Below are 17,821 nucleotides of genomic sequence, written 5' to 3' on the forward strand. Positions count from 1 at the left end.
ATTAGACTTATTGATACAAATACAATTGTGCTTATCATCCAATACCTTTAGCATATACATCACTTAATATGTTTTACAAGTCACATATATTCTCTTTTCTTGTTTGTTTGTTTGTTTGGAAAATAAGTGTGAGGATGGAGTTTATGAAATGCTCATGTATACAAAAAAATGTTCAAGAGTAACTTTTTTTATTTTTTCTGCTTTGTTTTGCTTTTTAAATGATAGTTATAATGACAAATGAGGATTTAACATTGAATGTTCTCAAAACATGAGTAAGTGTTAATTGGTTGAGTTACAAGACTCTTGACAAATTTATGAGAGTAACATTAGTTCATGACAATGCTGCGTTGATGGTAGACTTTACTTAAATTTTTTTTTTGGGGTAAGTTTATGGTATAATAAATCATATAAGAGGATAGAGCATTTCTCAATTATTGTACTAACTCAAATTAAGTCTCCATAAAAAAAAAAGATTGCACGTGTCAATAGACTTACATACCTAGTGATACTTTTAATGGAGACGTTAAGAGGATATTTGGTTTGATGAGTTTTGAGTTATATAACTTAGTTTTTATCATCCAAAGCTCAAAAATTGTGAAACCCACTTAAAAATATGTTGTTTGGTTTAGTTTTTGAGTTGAGTTTCCATAACTCAAAACTCAAAAAAACATGAGTGAGAGTGATGACAATTGAAAACAAATATTAGGAGTTTCTATAATTTGGAAAGTGAGATACGAGAGCATTATTGTAAATACAAGACAAATACCTTATTCTTTTTTTGAACTTATCGAATTATAAAAATTAAATAAATAAAAAAATCTCATTGTACGTGCAATGCTCATTTATACCTACCAAAAATAAGCAAAAAGAAAAGAAAAGAAAAAGAGCCAGTGAAGTCGCAGACCCAACCCACCCAGAGTTAAGAAGCTTGTAAACAAGCTGGGCTGACTGTGAGAGTTCATACTTTTCTGGGCTGGGCTTGGCTTTCATACGACTTTGGGTTTACAGTAAACGTCGTTGGATATGTTTGAGGATCCAAGTTTAGTCTTTTCATCTAAATCCCATATATAAACATCTCGTAGACTGCTTCTTCTCTATTTTTCTAAAACTCAAACGGGCGCCTCCACCACCAAACAAAAAGGTCACAGCTCTCTCTCTCTCTCTCTGACTTTTCATGGTTTGGACAAGCTATACTCATTTGAATACAATGAATGGTGATATGCTATTTGCGCTTGTGTTTTGTTTTGTTTTTTTGGTTGGTTTTCTCAGAAACCAATCAACCAGAGTGTATTAGTTTTTGTTAGTTAACTTGTTTGCCTTCATTTGGTGATTTGTGGGTGTCTTAGTTTTGTGTCTGTAATCTATATTCTTGCTTTAATATGATTTGATATGATATGATATGTTATGGGTATTGTCTATAAATGGGTGTTGAAATGGTTTGGTTCAATGACTATGAGCATGATGTCCAATTACTCTTATGTATCATTTACTTCTCTTTTCACATTGGCTAATATGAGTTCACCTAGTGGAATTTCCAATCTCAGCAGTAGCTTCTCAAAGAAACATGATTAGAAGTGCTTTTATTTTGATTTTTAGTTGCATAATTTAGCTCTTGCTATTTACTTTTTAATAGTACTTAATGCACAAAACTCCCACTTCTGCAGGGTGGGAAAGGTGATTGTTAAGTAACCTTATCCCCATATTTTTTTCTTTTTTGGAAAGGCTGATTTCCGAACTTGAACCCGTGGCTTTACAATCACATGGTAAAGAGAATTTTTGGCTATCAATACAAATTTTTCCCCTTTTCAATACTTAGATCAGTCTGTTAACAAAGGAGGTTTCAATCTCATCATAACTATAAAGCTTGGAATGGTGTCCCATTATGCATTTTGTGGACAAGTTGGCAAGAGTGTAATAATATAATTTTTGGGCGCAATGCCCAATTCATGTTATCAATCAAGCAGTCCTTGCTAAGATGTTTGACTTTGTGATTCACCTTTGTGGGAAGGTTTGGGTGTGCATGTTTTCTTGTTTGTGTTGAATTAAATTATTTTCAACTATATATATATATATATATAAAATATTTAGATTAATCAAATTGACTGTAGCTTAGTTATCTTAAGGAGTATTGTGATTACATAAATTTTTTATTACATTTTCTTTAATTCACGTTCGCCCTAAGGTCGTAAACAGTGGGTTAACTTTGGTTTTTGGATCCTGTAGGTGAAAATATGCATAAATTTCTTGCAGAGTTTTCCATTCAAATGGTTAGTGTGGCTGGAGTTTGAATAAACAATCAGATGTGATAATTTTGTTTGGATGGTGACCGTGTTCAGATTTTGTAACTTATTATTTCATTGAAGCATCCACCTGATCCCTTGTAATTAAATGTTCATTGAAATTAAATAGTGAGACCTGTCACCTGCTTATTTAATGGTGCAAGTGAATTTTGGTAAGTGAGCACTTGTCTTAGCAACCTCCTACGGCACCTTATGGAGCCAATAAAGGAGATTTGTTGGTAACTGGAATCTTTGATTTCAAATACTTGTTTATCACTTTATCTTCAAATTACATGGGCAGGTTACAGTTCCTGGCTTTTTATCATGATTTTCAGAGCTATATGTATAATTATTTGTATGATTAATGATCCTGAATTGTTGCTTAATATACCCATATATCTTTTGTTGTTTTTGTTTATGCTTTCCTCTCTCTCTCTCTCTCTCTCTCACACACACATGGAGGTTTTGTCATCTCATTTGAATCAATTTCCACTGTAAATAATTGTGCAGGGCGTATTAAGCGAAGGGAATGATAAAGGATCCCATAAAACATGTGGAACCCGATCCAGTTAAGGAAAATAATAGAAAACGCTCCATACATGAAAGTTATAAGGTCTTTAGGAATGCTAGTTCTTCCTCTATGGCCAAAAATGACGTGCAAGATACAATCTTAGAAATAGATCCGACAATGTGCCCTCCCTTTGCTGGTATTAAACAAATGGGCATGGAATCAACCCTAGATCCTGTGGAAGTGAATCTGTTGGATAGAAAGAAAAGGAGAAGGAAAAATCGGAAAAAGAAGACAAATGCACTTCAAAATAGTGGACAAGTTCAAAAGTTGCCAGAGGAAGGTTGCCCTACTAGCATCAATCATATGAGTAGTATATCAGAACTAAGTATATCAGGTGAAAAAAACTGAAGAAAAAGTTATTTTATTGGGCACTGATGAATTTAATTCCTTTTCAGTGACTAATCCTTCACAAATTCTAGCAGATGACAAATGTAAGGTCTTAACCAGCGCACATTCTTTTTCAATGCCAAGGAGTGAAGTGGAAGATACTATCTCAGGAGTAGAACAGACAAGCATGGAAGCAACCCAAAATCCTGCGGAAGTGAATCTGGTGAGTAGAAAGAAAAGGAGAATGGGAAGTCATATGGCCAAGACTAATGCACAGCAAAACAATGGACAAGCTCAAAAGCTTCCAGAGCAAGGTTTTCTTACAAGCACCAATCACATGAATAATATGTCAACCCGAAGCCTATCAGGTGAAAGAAATGGTGTAGAAAAGGCTGTTTCATTAGGTACTGATGAAAATAGTCCTCTTTCAGTGATCAGTTCTTCACAGAGTTTGTCACATGGCAGTTATAAGGTCTTCAGCAATACTAGTTCTTCTTCAATGGCCAAGAGTGAAGAGCAGGGTACTATCTCGGGAGTAGAATTTACACTGTGCTCTCCCTTTGATAGGATTGAACAAATGGGTGTGGAAACAACTCGAGATCTTGTAGAAGTGAATCTGGAAAGTCAAAAGAGAAAAAAGAAGAAAAATCGGAAGAAGCCTCCTAAGGCACTGCAAAATAGTGGACAAAGTCAAAAGCTGCTTGAGGAAGGTTGTCTAACTAGCACCAATCGTATGAATATTATGTCAACATCAAGTTTATCAGCTGAAAAAAACAATGGAGGAAACATTAGCTTGTTGGGAACAGAAGAAACTAATACTTTTCCAGTGGCTAATTATTCACAAAGTTTATCACATGAAAATCATAAGGTCTCCACCAATGTTAATTCCTTTTCAATGAGCAGGAGTGAAGCACAAGATACTGTTCCAGGGGTATATTCAGCACTGTGCCCTTCCTTTTCCAGGATTGAGGAGAGGGGCAGGGAGGCAACCCAATATCCTGTGGAAGTGAATCTGGGGAGTCCAAAGAAAAGGAGGAAAAGTCGGAAGAAGAAGCGTAATGCATTACAAAATGGTGGACAACCTCAACAGCTGCCAGAGGAACGTTGTCTGACAAGCACGAATCACATGAATATTATGTCAACAGTAGGTCTATCAGATAAAAGAAACAGTGAAGAAAAAATTATTTCACTGGGCACTGATGAAACTAATACTCTTTTAGTGACTAGTTCCTCACAAGGTCTGTCACATGAAAATTTTAAGCACTTCAACAATGCTTATTCTTTTTTGACAACCAAGAGTGAAGTGCAAGATACTACCCCAGGAGTAGATTCAACACTGTGCCCTCCCTTTGATGGGATTGACCAGTGCAGGGAAACAACCCAAAATCCCGTGGAAGTAAATACAGTGTGTAAAAAGAAAAAAAGAAGGAAAAATCGGAAAAAGCACCCTGATGCTTTGCAGAATGGTGGACAAACTCAAAAGCTGCCAGAGGAAGGTTGCCTGACTATTGCCAATCATAAGAATATTATATCAACTGTGAGTTCATTAGATGAAAGAAATACTGAAGAAATAGTTATTCCATTGGGTACAGGTGAAACTAACTCTTTCTCAGTGATCAATTCTTCAGCAAGTCTATCACGTGAAAATTCTAAGGTCTTCAGCAATACTTATTCTTTGCCAATAATGTGCCCTTCCTTGGCTAAAATTGAACAGGTGGGTTTGGAAACAACCAAAAATCCTGTGGAAGTGAATATGGTGATTAAAAAAAAGAAAAAAAGAAAAAGAAATAAAAAGAAGGAGCCTAATACATTGCATAATGGTGGACAAGCTCAAAAGCTGGGTGAAAACAGTTACCCAACTAGCACCAATGATATGCATATTGTGTCAAATCTAAGTCTATCGGATGAGAAAAATGGTGAAGAAAAGTTTTTTGCACCAGCTGGTGATAAAATTGAACAAGTTTGTGTTGCTGTTGCTGATGAAGGGGATAAAAACTCAGAGATTTCTCATATTTCTCTTTTGAGAGCACCTGTTGGTCATTTGAGGAAGAAGCTTCTCATTCTTGATATAAATGGGGTGCTTGCTGATATAGTTCAGCCTGCTCCAAAGAATTGCAAACCAGACTTTAAATTTGCAGGACGGGCACGTGAGAAATGATGTTGTATTTATATTTTTCCACTTATTAGATTCTATATAATTTTTATCTGTTTAATCTGATTAATGTCTTCTTATTTCAGTATTCAAGAGGCCATTCTATCAGGATTTCCTGAAGTTCTGCTTTGAGAGATTTGAAGTGGGCGTGTGGTCCTCAAGAGCCAAGTACTTTTCTGACAATGCTAATTGGATGTCATTCACTTCATCTCTTTATATATCAGTTTCTTTTTATTTTCAGTTTTAAAAGAAACAGCTTCTGTCCTCTCTCTCCCTCATTTTGTTTTTCTTTTAAGGATTTTACTAACGTGTGCCCTAAGGCCACACAATAGTATACTATTTTTAGAAAAGTTTTATCGGGAATTGAAAATGTTTTACAACGTTTTCAATTTCCCATAAAATGTTTCTAAAAACGGATGGCTTAATGTGTGCTTATAGGGCACGCATTAACTGGACCCTTATTTTAAAAGCATGTGACTGCTATTGCCAATCAGTTTAGTGTACAAGCATTAATTGCAATTATTTATTAATTTTTTGAAGGAAAAATGTGACAAGGGTGATTGATTATTTGATGGGAGGCGCCAAGCGTAAGCTGCTACTTTGTTGGGTATGTACTTTTCATTTGTTTTCTTTGACATTTTTATAACCTCTGCCTTCTCATTTGTCAATTTCAAGCGTCTTTCTGCCAATAAGTTTGTGTTACTGTAACAGTTTAAATACATCTACATAATTCTATTGATATCCCCCCCTTTCTTATGGTGGAGGAGGTGCCACTGTTTAAGCTAGAGCTCATTGGCTACATTGGCATTGTGTTTTCCCAGGATCGATCTCATTGCACTCCTACAAAGTTCAAGACTCTTGAAGACAAGCATAAGCCTGTGGTCTTAAAGGAGTTGAGGAAGATTTGGGAAAAACATGACCCTAGTCTTCCATGGAAGAAGGGAGACTATAATCAATCAAATACGTTGTTGTTGGATGATTCTCCATACAAAGCATTGCTTAATCCTGTAAGTTGATCAGCTTTTGTTGTTCACCTTTTCCTGGGGGAGGCAATATTTATTGATTATGTGATCTTTTGAACTTATTCTCTAATTCTATTGTTGGTTATGTATAACTTTGATCTTATAGCCGCACACAGCAATCTTCCCTGATTCATTCAATTTTCAAAATACGGGTGATAATTCATTAGGTAAGATGGCTTCTAACCTTATCAGCTCGAATATCAAATGTATTGTATGTTACTCTACCCTGTAACTACTATCTTCATGCCTAACAGTGGCAAAAGGTGATGCTGGAGGCATGGTAAGCATAAGACCCTTGGATTATCCTAGTTCCCTTTTCTGCTGATTGCCCTACCTTTTGTTTGGATCTTAGAAAAACAAGGAAACGTTAAGGAATATTGTTGAAATCTTTAATAAAAGAAGCTAGATTCTTTCCCCCTTTTTTTAGTTTATAAGATCCAAATGGAGCATAATTGTGGCAAATAATGGAAAATTAATTAATGCTTAGTAGGTACATCTTATGGGTGAGATCAAGTGGTTGGATGATTGAGCCTGGGTTATATATTCTACTGTGATTTGTTTTGGTTCATCTATAACATATCGCTGCAAGCCACATTGGGCAGTGATGCCACATTAATTAGATGGGATTTTTTCAATCAAAGAAAAGGAAAAAGAAAAAGGGAACTGAAAATTATTTGGATGTTCTGCTTTATTTGAATAATTGATCATTCTTACATGTAGTTTGTACAGAAAATTCAGTACTATCAATTTGAGCCACTAGCAATTTTCAAAATATGGACTGCATGTGACTTATCAATATATATATTTGGACTGCATGTGAAATTATTTTTTGTAAATACCAGGTAAAATGATTAATGACATAAATGCTATTCATGGTAGGTGCTGGTGGCGAGCTTCGGGTTTATCTGGAGGGATTGGCTGAAGCCGAAAATGTACAGAACTATGTAAGGGAAAACCCTTTTGGTCAAAGAGCTATCACTGAAAGAAATGCATCTTGGGAATTTTACGAGAGGATTATTAATTCATTAAAATGCTAACTAACCACAAGATAAATGTGACTATCTGCTTTGCTTTGAGTATATGCACTAGATAGAGAAAGAATGAGTGTTTATTTGCGGCTTTGTCAAGAGTCTTATAGCTCAATTGACACCATCTAATGTTTTTAATCAAGATGTTAGAGTTTAAATATCATTTTTGTCTTTGTAAGTTGTAACTATCGAACTATATATATTAAAATAAATTGTTCTCCCCCCTAATTGCTAACCTTAGCTTCCCTTGAAGCATGCTTTCATTATTTTTGGCAGCATGCTTTCCATTTTATTCCATCTTATTGATTGCATGGAATGATGTACTTTTTGACAAGCTGGTTAGTAGCACCATAATTGGATTGGCATCAGGAGTAACGCCCACTTTGTGGAACTCTAAAATCATCATTGATCTCTTGTTTGTAGAATAAAAGGGGAGATTCATTTTTCATATTTAGATGGCTAATATTCTATGAGCAGCTGTACTGGAAGGTTAGTTTAATGTTGTTTTTACAACTGCCATTGGCTTTGCTTATGGGTTATGATAGCAAATTTCTAAGAACCAAAGAAGCTATTTAGTCGGCATTAGCTATCCCATTGGAATGTAATCGATTTGCCGAGTATGTGTAAAGAACATATATATTAGACTGATGAGCATGCACTGTTTTTAGTCTTTAAAGCATTCGTTTATCTTTTGGCCCACAAAATATAAATCAGCAATACAACGGTAAGGAACATAGGCATAATTTCAGTTAAAGCTTTCTCTTTCAGCCCAATTTGTCCTTAACAGTTCCTTTTCGAAACATAGTTTGTTTGTTATTCATTTGCAATGAAGGGTTTGATGTAAGCATTTTCTTGACTTGCTACTACTCCCAATCCCAGTTCCTCTAGGGACCATTTTTTATTTTATGTGTTATGACCATGGAATGGAACCATCCTTGGGGGCTTTAGGCGGATTCAGTCACTCAACAATTGCTGCAAAAAATTAGAGCCAAACCCTGAACTCAGCCAACTGGCAAAAACTGGTCTATCTTGGGACAAGATTTCTTCTCATTTAAATCTTTCGATTCCATTTGATTTTTAGTTAGATGTGAGACGTGTGGTATTTATTTGTTTTTGTGTGGTTTGCATGGATTTTTTTAAAGACCTTTTCTTTTTTAACGCGGCATACCTTTTTTTTGGATCGTCATCATCCAAGTGGATCATTCTTTTTATTCTTAGTATGTTATCAACATGACTCTTAGTTTGATTATCAGTTATGTTGTTAACTCTTGGCTGGTCTTCTTATACAACTCATAGAACAAAATCTAATGAGAAAACGAAATTAGTGGACGGCACATTGCCAATGTAGAAATTGGAATTAAAAATACTCAGTATATTGTAGCACAGAGGGTTCATATATATAGAGAGAGACCAGATAACAAGTAATTACAAAGTACACTAATTAGTAGGCCAAAGAGTGGGCTTAGTTGAATGGTTGATACATTAATAACACCGCCTTAAATGTAAGTAATGTGCTTAGAGTTTCGAATGGATGCTTAGATCTAAGAGGAGTAATGCACAAACAACTAGTTTGGTAATAATTTTCAGAATCTTGACTTTGATACAATCTTGTACAGATGGGGCCTATATATATATAGAGATTAGAGAGAGATTGGATAACCAAAATAGTCTTAAAAATACAATAATATATTAAATTGTTGTCCAATAGTACAAGGAAGTACAAGAAAAAGTATAGTGGACCCAAATAATGGGCTTGGGCCTTATGCATTTTGCAGCCTGGTTGTAGAAAAGAGCTGACCACGTTTTAAATACTGGAGTTGAACCCAATCATGAGAGCGGGGACTACCACCTCCAAAATATGTGTGCGTGTATATATATATATATTGTAATATACATAAGTATTTAAAATGTGGTCAAAATAACATACTTAAAACCCCCCAATATTTTCTCAACCACACACACCACCCCCCCCCCCCCCCCCACCCCCACGACAAAAAAAATCGATTGCCACAAAGAGGTGAAAGAAAAAGAAAAATGAAATGGTATCTTGGTCCATGATATGTGGTCCTCCTCTCTAAGTCAAAAAGGAAAGAAAAAAACTTTTTAATATATATGCTTTAACATATCAGAACCATAAAATTTTCCTATAAAAGAAAAGCTTCAAAATTTTAATAAAGATTGTAGTAAATACAAAGAACATATATATTTTTTGAGAAATAATATGTCAACAACATTTTTACAACAAATCCTAAGTGGCAGGATGTTACTGGTTGTTATTGTTGGGGCAAAAAAGTAATCTTAGTGTTAGGTTCAAATTTGAACTAATAACAACTAACCACCTATGATTTGTTGTAAAAATGTTGTGGACGTAGCACCTCTCATATTTTTTATTCTTCATTTTTTCCACTTGAATTGTACTAAATGGTTAATAAAGAGTAGAAGATCAATAGTCTATCAGCCTATTAATAGAGTGGTTATAGTTTTTTTTGCTCTTACAATGTTTCTATCTCATAGATGAAACGAATATTTTCAGTCATGAATATAAAATTAGGCTTACAACAAAAGTGATCATAATTTTTTAAAAGATTCTTTGATTTTGTATATTAAAAGAGAAATTGTTAATAATATTAGTACAAAATCAATTCTATACGATATTCAAGACTTAATTTTTTTTATTACACATTTCGGTAGGCTATTAAAAGGAAATGTATTAAGAATTTTTTTGTGTCTTTTCTTTAGTTTATATTTTCTTAACACTAAATATGCTAGTTTGATTTTCATGTATTAATTTAGTTTTAAATGAATATGATTTTTTAAAAACTTTTATTCTATTTCTTTTTAATTTTAAATTCCATTTTTTTTTTCTATTGATCGTGCTTTGACCCTTAAAATTTGAAATTCTAGCCTCGTTTTTGGGTGTGGGTTTTTTATTGGTTGATTACAAAATAATAAATGACCTTGATATATATATATATATATGTGTGTGTGTGTGTGTGTGTGAAGAGATAATAATTTTAACCTATAATATTTGCTCTATAATGATTCTTCCTTATCATCAAGCTAAGATACCAATTAATTTTTAATATAGGTTAGATTTGAACAGTATATTTCATATTTGACGACAAGAGCGTTTTCTATGTAAGTGTTGAGAGTAGACTACACTGAGCAAATATGACACTAACGAGATACGATTATAAATGTTGAGATTAGATTACATTAAGCTTATATGACACAAGAGTAATTGCAACAACAAAAAAAAGGGAAAAGGGGTTCCAATTGATACCAATAAATGAATAAATGATGACCATTGCATATTTTCTCACCATATCGATCACCTATAGCTAGCTAGGATATGACGAAGTTGCTGACTATAACATTAACATCTTGGCCTAGCTAACCCTTCTTGACTTTGGCATGCAATCATGATCTTTTCCTCCACAAATTTTCTACTTTACTGCAACAAACAGATATTGATTGTTGACCCTAAACCCATTAGCGTCTGATTGCCCATTCTCATCCAAACCTTTTCCACATAAATTTCACACACACTACTACTCTTTCTGCAATAAAAACCAGAACGTACACTACAGCAAATTATAGACAAGATCACATGTATCTTAACAAAATTTCAACAGGGCTGGTATGATGATAATAATAATGCTTGTTTTCCAAATATGTCAGATTACTATAGGGACGTATAACAATATTTGGACCACAAACTAGATCAAGAAAATGTGAAGAGTGGTTAAACTAAGAGGAGCTTATAATAAAACTTTCCTAATTGTTTTTATTTTATTTTTAATCTTATAGAATAGAGATTCACAATCATGGCAGAATTGGATAAACTAGTTAATAAGATAGGATCCAGGATATGGTAATTATAATATATAGTAAAATAAACTGGCATGTGACATAGATGACTTTGAGAGTTGAGACTCTAACCTGGCAATTTGGTTGTATGATTTGTCCTTGACTTTTTGCAATTGTCAATCTTGGGAAGTGCAGGAATATTTATAGCCACGCTAATTGCATAAAAAATAACAAGATTTTAGTGGAAAAATATCATTTTCTTCGTACACGTGACGGTGATTAAAATTTTTTTAATTTTAAAAATGGCAATAATCTCTTCTCTTTTGGTGGGTTTAGATACTAAAAGCAAAAGGTTTTGCTTTGCTTATTTGTCGAGGCCAGGTCATATCTTTTTAAATAATGCTAAATAATTTAGGTTTCCTTCGCTATAAAGTTGTCTGTAAAAACAACTAGAAGCTATAGTATATAGTATATTCCGTTCACTTTTGTGTTTGTTGAAAATTATATATATATATATATATATATATATATATATATATATATATATATATATATATATATAAAATTAGCAAGAAAGATGGTTTCCAAATACAACTCCTTAAATTTTCTCTAATCATAATTTTTTTTTGACAAACGAGGGTGTTTAGATCTCAGACTTCTTGCAGTATTTGACTATTTCTTCGAATATATACAATCTCATTTCCTTGAGTATATACAATCTACTCGTCACACATGTACTAGATTATTACAGGCAGAAATCTCATAAGGGTAAACCCAAGATACTAGAAAGAGGTTTTGAAACTAGGATCTTATAGATATCATGAGGCCTTAAGAACCGCTAAGTCAACCCCTTGCAATTTTCTAATCATAATTTAAATATAAGAGATATGGCATATAAAAAACTCAATGATATTAAAAACTCATGTAAACCACAGTATACGAAATCAAATAATTGCTACATATCTTAGAAGTGGGTTAAAAATTAGATAGAATTGAAAGGATTCAAAAATAGGAAAGGAATATTATTGTGAAATTCAATTGTGGGGTTGTCTTTAACCCCAAGCAGCTTAGATATATTTGAAAATAAAATAAAAACACCAAGCAATTTCGTGTGGAAAAGGGATAAGATGGAATCTTGACGAACCCCCACATTGAATGAACCCCCTAACGTCGTGGGACTATCCCTTGTTTAATGGTCACACAAATGGGGTCCTTTATGTGAAACTCTCTTAGAATGTGGATAGGAACCTCACAATCACATTGGCTTGCTTTTGAATTCTCTCTTACTATAATTGTTTACTTGATTTAAATTATTCCATTCATCTTGTTGACTTAAAAAAACAAATAAAAAAAACAATTGTTAATGTCAATAATATATCGAAATGGTGATTTTATTTTTATAGCGAGGGATGAGTGGGAGACATCATGTGCCCAATCATGGTAGGGGTGATGGGGTATAATGCTTCTTGGAACCTAGTTTAGGATGATGGAGATGGCTTAGTTTGGTCCCTGTCTGATGAAGTTAAGGGAACCCCTCATGTGATATCTTTACTTTTTCCATGTGCTTATGCATCCTTTTTTGCTATCTTATTTATTTCAACCATCAGCATCGTCACCCCCTTCTTCCTCTCCCTCTTTACGCGTCCTAAAACCATATTTTATGTCCAAGAGTGTGTTATATGAACTTATCTTATTATTATTTTTTTTAAAATTATATATAAAAGTACACTTGTATTTAGGAAAAAGTCTATTTTAAAAAACTCAAAAATGCAAAAACATCCTCTTGAAGTTTGAGCCAGTTACAAAACCTCCTTCAATTTCTCTTTTTAATTCTCTGAAGTTTCTATATCTGCATAATTAATCACTAGAACTAACTTTTATTAGCTTTTATCTGCCTAATTAATTATTGGAATTAACTTTTATTAGTTTTTATGAATAGAAAAACACATGATTATTATATGATCATATTAAAAAGACCCACCAACCAATTTGTATCACTGCTTACATAATTTTTCAATCCATAAGACGTAATTAAATTATTCACAAGGAATGAACAACTAAAATCTTAAGAGATGTTTTTACAACTGACTCAAATCCCAAGAGGTGTTCTTTGTATTTGGCCCTTTAAAAAACAAGGATATTTAACTAACTAAACTACAACAAACAATCTCTAAGATAAATTAATAAATGCGTGTGGTGTGGAAAAGTACATCGATGAATAATTAACATTCAATTAGTTTGAAAGTATCAAAGTTCATAAAGGATCCTTCTAATGAATTTACTTTGTTGTACTGCTTAAGGAAAATGTCTATTTTGCTTCGAAAGTTCCCCAAGACACGCAAATATTGTATGAGTATGACTTCTACTGATACGGACATGACACAGAACCGAGGACAGCCACAAGCAAGAGAATATGAGATGAGAGAAGTATATTTTTCATGCAATCAATACATCCCCAATATGAGAAATCATATAACATGTAATGTTGTTCCACAGCTATGTACCAACTATATGAAATATTGGACAAAGAGGCCAACTTTGCAAATATTGACTTGGTTGGCAGTGAGTTGTTTGGCAATTTGAAACCTAACCTGATGAGATGTGAACAATAGCAAAGATAGATCAGAAGAAAAGATCAAAGCACACATATACGGAATTATTTCAGTTTTTATTATGATAGATATAGGAGTTACAGTGATAATATAAGTCTTTTTCAACAATTATTAAGGTTATATATAATATCTGTGAGATTACCATATATAATAGTATGATTATGAGCTCATATGAAGTCACATTCACACCTTACGAGTTGGGGGACATTGCCCCCTGGCAACTTACTGTAAAGTTGGATTTGGTTATCACCAAAAAAGAAAACAAAAAAACAAAAAAAAAAAAAAAAAAACAAAAAAAGAAAAAGAAAAGAAAAAGAAGTAAAGTTAGATTCAAAAGATACGTGGTAAGGTGTAATATAGAATTATAGATAGGCTTCACATGCACTATCTTCATTCTAATCAACATCAATGGTCTATATATATATATATATATATATATATATATATATATATAAAATAATTTGATAATTGGGTAGATAATTTGAATGTTGAACTGTCGCTATTGAATGATTCTTAGAGGTGCTAGTTAAGGTACAAAATTCTTGACTAATGAATACTATTTCAAAGGTAGAAGAATGAAGAATGTTTTTAAAGAAAAACAATAGTGAGTTTAAGAATATAGCTCAAGCTTGCAAGAGGTATGAATTTTTTTGGTCTTTAAAGTTGTTCGTTGAAGAGTACGCTCAAGCAAGGGCAGTTTGCTTGAGCAAGATAGTTACCAATTGTTTATTTTGTCTATATATATATATATATATATATATATATATATATATATGCATATGTACGTATGTATGTATCATATTTTGTAGTAAACGAGTGAGATAAATTTGTTTTTAGAATGTTTATCCTAACATAAGTGACCTTTCAAAAGTGTCTTTTTATTATTAACTATTCATTGCTTAAAATTAAACATCCATATTCCATTTATTTTTAATACATAGATTTTGTTCCTCGAATAGGAATCATCTTCTAAAAGATCCTAGTTTTTGCGCTTTTGTGGGTCTCTGAGATCCTTTCAACTTCCTTGTTCGTAAACAAAGCAAATTTCAAATTGGTTTTCATTTTATGACATAACATATGACCATGCGCTTCAGATTTGCTTGGAATTCACTCCCAGAATTATAGCCATCATTACCCCCTCATGCCAATCCCTTAAAGTCTCTTATTTATGCACATTTGAATATCATGACCGGAGAGAAAGTTAAAATAGAAAAATTATAATTGGATTTAGGGATAACTAGGCTCTACACTGTTGATTTAATCCAAATTCGAATTTCTCTATATTTTTATGAAAATGTATGTTTTATTGTAAAACCTTAACCAAACACTGTAATGATATTGAAATAGGAAATTTTAAATTAATTAAAAATTTTTAATAAGTCCTGGGCATTTGAAGAAGTGTGAAACGATGAATCTATTTGATCAAGTTAACTCAAGATAGATTAAAAAAAAAAAAAATTGAACAAGAATATTAACACGTTGTCTATTGGCTATGCCTTTTAGCCCGAGAAAACCCATTTGTTTTAGTAAGTCATGTTTCAGTTTTAGAACAAAGTATGTGTAAAAAATACAGTGTATAACACACACACACACTCTCTCTCTCTCTCTCAAAATTAGAGGAAAATAAAATAAACTGATTCATATGAACATCACGCAAATCCAAAAGGCAAAGGGGCTCTAATTCAGTCAGGGAGACCCATAAGCTACAAAATCCTGCACTCAAAACAAACCTATCCTCGCCAAGCCGTATAGTATGCAAACAATTATTCCTTAATTTCCTGAACTAGTGTTTAACTGTGCTATGATGGAACGTGGATATAGGAGCTTCCTGCAGTCACAGCCAAAGGCAGCGACAAATTTGGTAGGATGGCGATTGTTCTTAAAGAAGTTGATAAGTCCAACTGCATCAATCTCTTTCTCAATTTTATCTTTTTGTCTTTCTTTGAAAGACGTTCTTTTTTTTCATGAGGAATAAGACTAATGGACTATTCACAAGAATAATAGCAGTCAGTGTAAAAATTATAATTCACATAAACAATGATAGTAAAAAAAAAAAGGTTTTCCAACATGGATTATATATGGGCAAAAAGTACTCTTGGTTGTCGATTCCAATTCCAACCAAAAACGAAAACAAAACAAAAACTATTATGAAAGCATGCATGCATGTACAGTTGTATGGAAACAAAGAACAATAAAAGAAAATGCAATGATGCATATATATATATGTGAACATAATCACATCGATCGGTCCTGGTTATGTAGATTATGAAGGACCACATCATCATTTTCGAGTTCTACATCTAATCGATCAGACTCTTCAATCATGGTACTTGGCATGAGACAGTTTTGAGGAGATTCTTTTTTCATGGTGTGTTATGAGGCCATGACCCATGATAGTCATGACCATTAATCCCATTCCTGCTCATGAATTCGAAGTAAAGAAGGCATCATCATATGTATGTACTACAAATCCCATTTCACAAAAGCTGCAATGGCCTTTGGATTTCATTTAATGAACGTACTCTTTTTCGAATCCCAGAATGTTTCTCTTATAATAACTCACATTTACAATTAGTTGATGATCGATCATGTCTCATGAAGTGAAGGCCACTAGTTCGAATAGGACCCAAAAAAAAAGAAAAAAAGAAAAGAAAAAAAAAACTTCCAAGAAAAAGACTACAATTCTCTGACTTTCATGGGGTCCAAACCATGAAATCTCCTGTCTCTTTCTTAAATGGCCCTGTCACTTTTATATATGTACATGTGATTTCTGTTGTTATCTTCAGCTCTACTGTGGAGGGTTTTTGTGTGCTTAGTAAATTAATGGTGGTATTATAAGGGTTAAGTAGGACTCCATCCAATAAAATCCTCAAAATTAAGCTTGATGATACAAGATGAAAGTTAATTATATGATATAAGCAAGAAAATACTAAGAATAATCTATATCACATCACAAAAAAGAAGAAAGCGAGGCTCAAAATGGAGGGCACTTATTATATATTTTGCTTCTGGACAATTTTGGAAAACCCTAGAGATCCAATAACTTCTAGGTTTAGGCAACATGAGTGCCTTACACATTAAAGACTAAGAGTACTATATGGACCGCACATGCTACAATGTACTATGTACTAATATAAAGCAGAAAGATCCATATGATGATTTGCACAGTACTGGCGAATATCTTTATTTTTTTTTGGAATATCGAGATAATTTTAGCCAAGCAAAAAGAAAATGAACATGACAAAAATATTACGAGTACCTCTCTCTCTCGATCTGATAGAATACTATGATATATGCAATTCTTTAGAGATATAAAAAAATATGTTAATCATGTTATAAAATTAATGAGCTAATTAAGTACCTTGTGTACGTACCCTTATTAGACAATTAGAATGTGCCATGTTAATAGATCCGATTTTAATTCCACTTAGTTTAGAAAATAGCAAAAAGACAAAGACTTGAGTTTTTTGGGGACTTTTATGTATAATCCTAGCTTCTAAAATCCAAATTGTACAAGCTGTGCCTGTACCAATCTAATTTATGTAAGGAAATAACTACGTATTGGACCATGATTCTGCTTAAATGCACACGCATAAAGCATACGTAACCAAGTACGTACACTGCAGTTGCCAGCAAGAAAAAGACATAAATTTAAAGAATTAGGGACATAATACTCAAATAGCAAGTAACATTTGCCAAATACAAATAGCAAGTAAAAGATGCTTTTTTAATTTTTTTTTTTTTTTAATTTTTAATTTTTAATTTTTAATTTTTTAATTTTTAAATTTTTTTTTTGTTTTTGTGAAGGACATCATTGCCTAGGATTATATGAAAAGGGGGAAAAAAAAAGTAAACAATAATTCTTTTCTTACCGTTGAAATGACATATTGTGCTTAGTGTAATGTTATTTTAGTTTTCATTACTAACATTATTTTAGTGTATACTAAATCATTTTTTGATATTGGATTATAAAAAACATTGTTTGCTTTTAGTTTTTATGTACAAATTTACAAAAAATTT

General features: G+C 32.8%; 1 protein-coding gene across 7 annotated transcripts; it reads left to right on the plus strand.

Annotated features, from left to right (window-relative positions):
* The first annotated feature begins 1,053 nt into the window (after nucleotides 1–1,053).
* LOC142617279 (uncharacterized) lies at nucleotides 1,054–7,614 on the plus strand. 7 transcript variants are annotated; one of them, XR_012840958.1, is made up of 9 exons: nucleotides 1,101–1,141; nucleotides 2,224–2,452; nucleotides 2,790–3,184; nucleotides 3,270–5,320; nucleotides 5,416–5,497; nucleotides 5,870–5,936; nucleotides 6,151–6,336; nucleotides 6,458–6,518; nucleotides 7,231–7,614. XR_012840958.1 is itself a non-coding variant. In XM_075790067.1 (9 exons), exons 3-9 carry the CDS (start codon nucleotides 2,809–2,811, stop codon nucleotides 7,386–7,388), a joined length of 2,985 nt encoding a protein of 994 aa, XP_075646182.1. In that variant the 5' UTR covers nucleotides 1,101–1,141; nucleotides 2,224–2,452; nucleotides 2,790–2,808; the 3' UTR covers nucleotides 7,389–7,614. The 7 variants fall into 7 exon arrangements, 5 of the variants coding, with proteins under 5 accessions (XP_075646188.1, XP_075646206.1, XP_075646182.1 ...); XM_075790067.1 differs by having other exon boundaries at nucleotides 3,270–5,324; XM_075790087.1 differs by having other exon boundaries at nucleotides 3,273–5,324.
* Nucleotides 7,615–17,821: the final 10,207 nt, after the last annotated feature.

Source organism: Castanea sativa, chromosome 1 (assembly GCF_040712315.1).
Source record: "Castanea sativa cultivar Marrone di Chiusa Pesio chromosome 1, ASM4071231v1".
In the NCBI taxonomy this organism is placed as follows: Eukaryota; Viridiplantae; Streptophyta; class Magnoliopsida; order Fagales; family Fagaceae; genus Castanea; species Castanea sativa.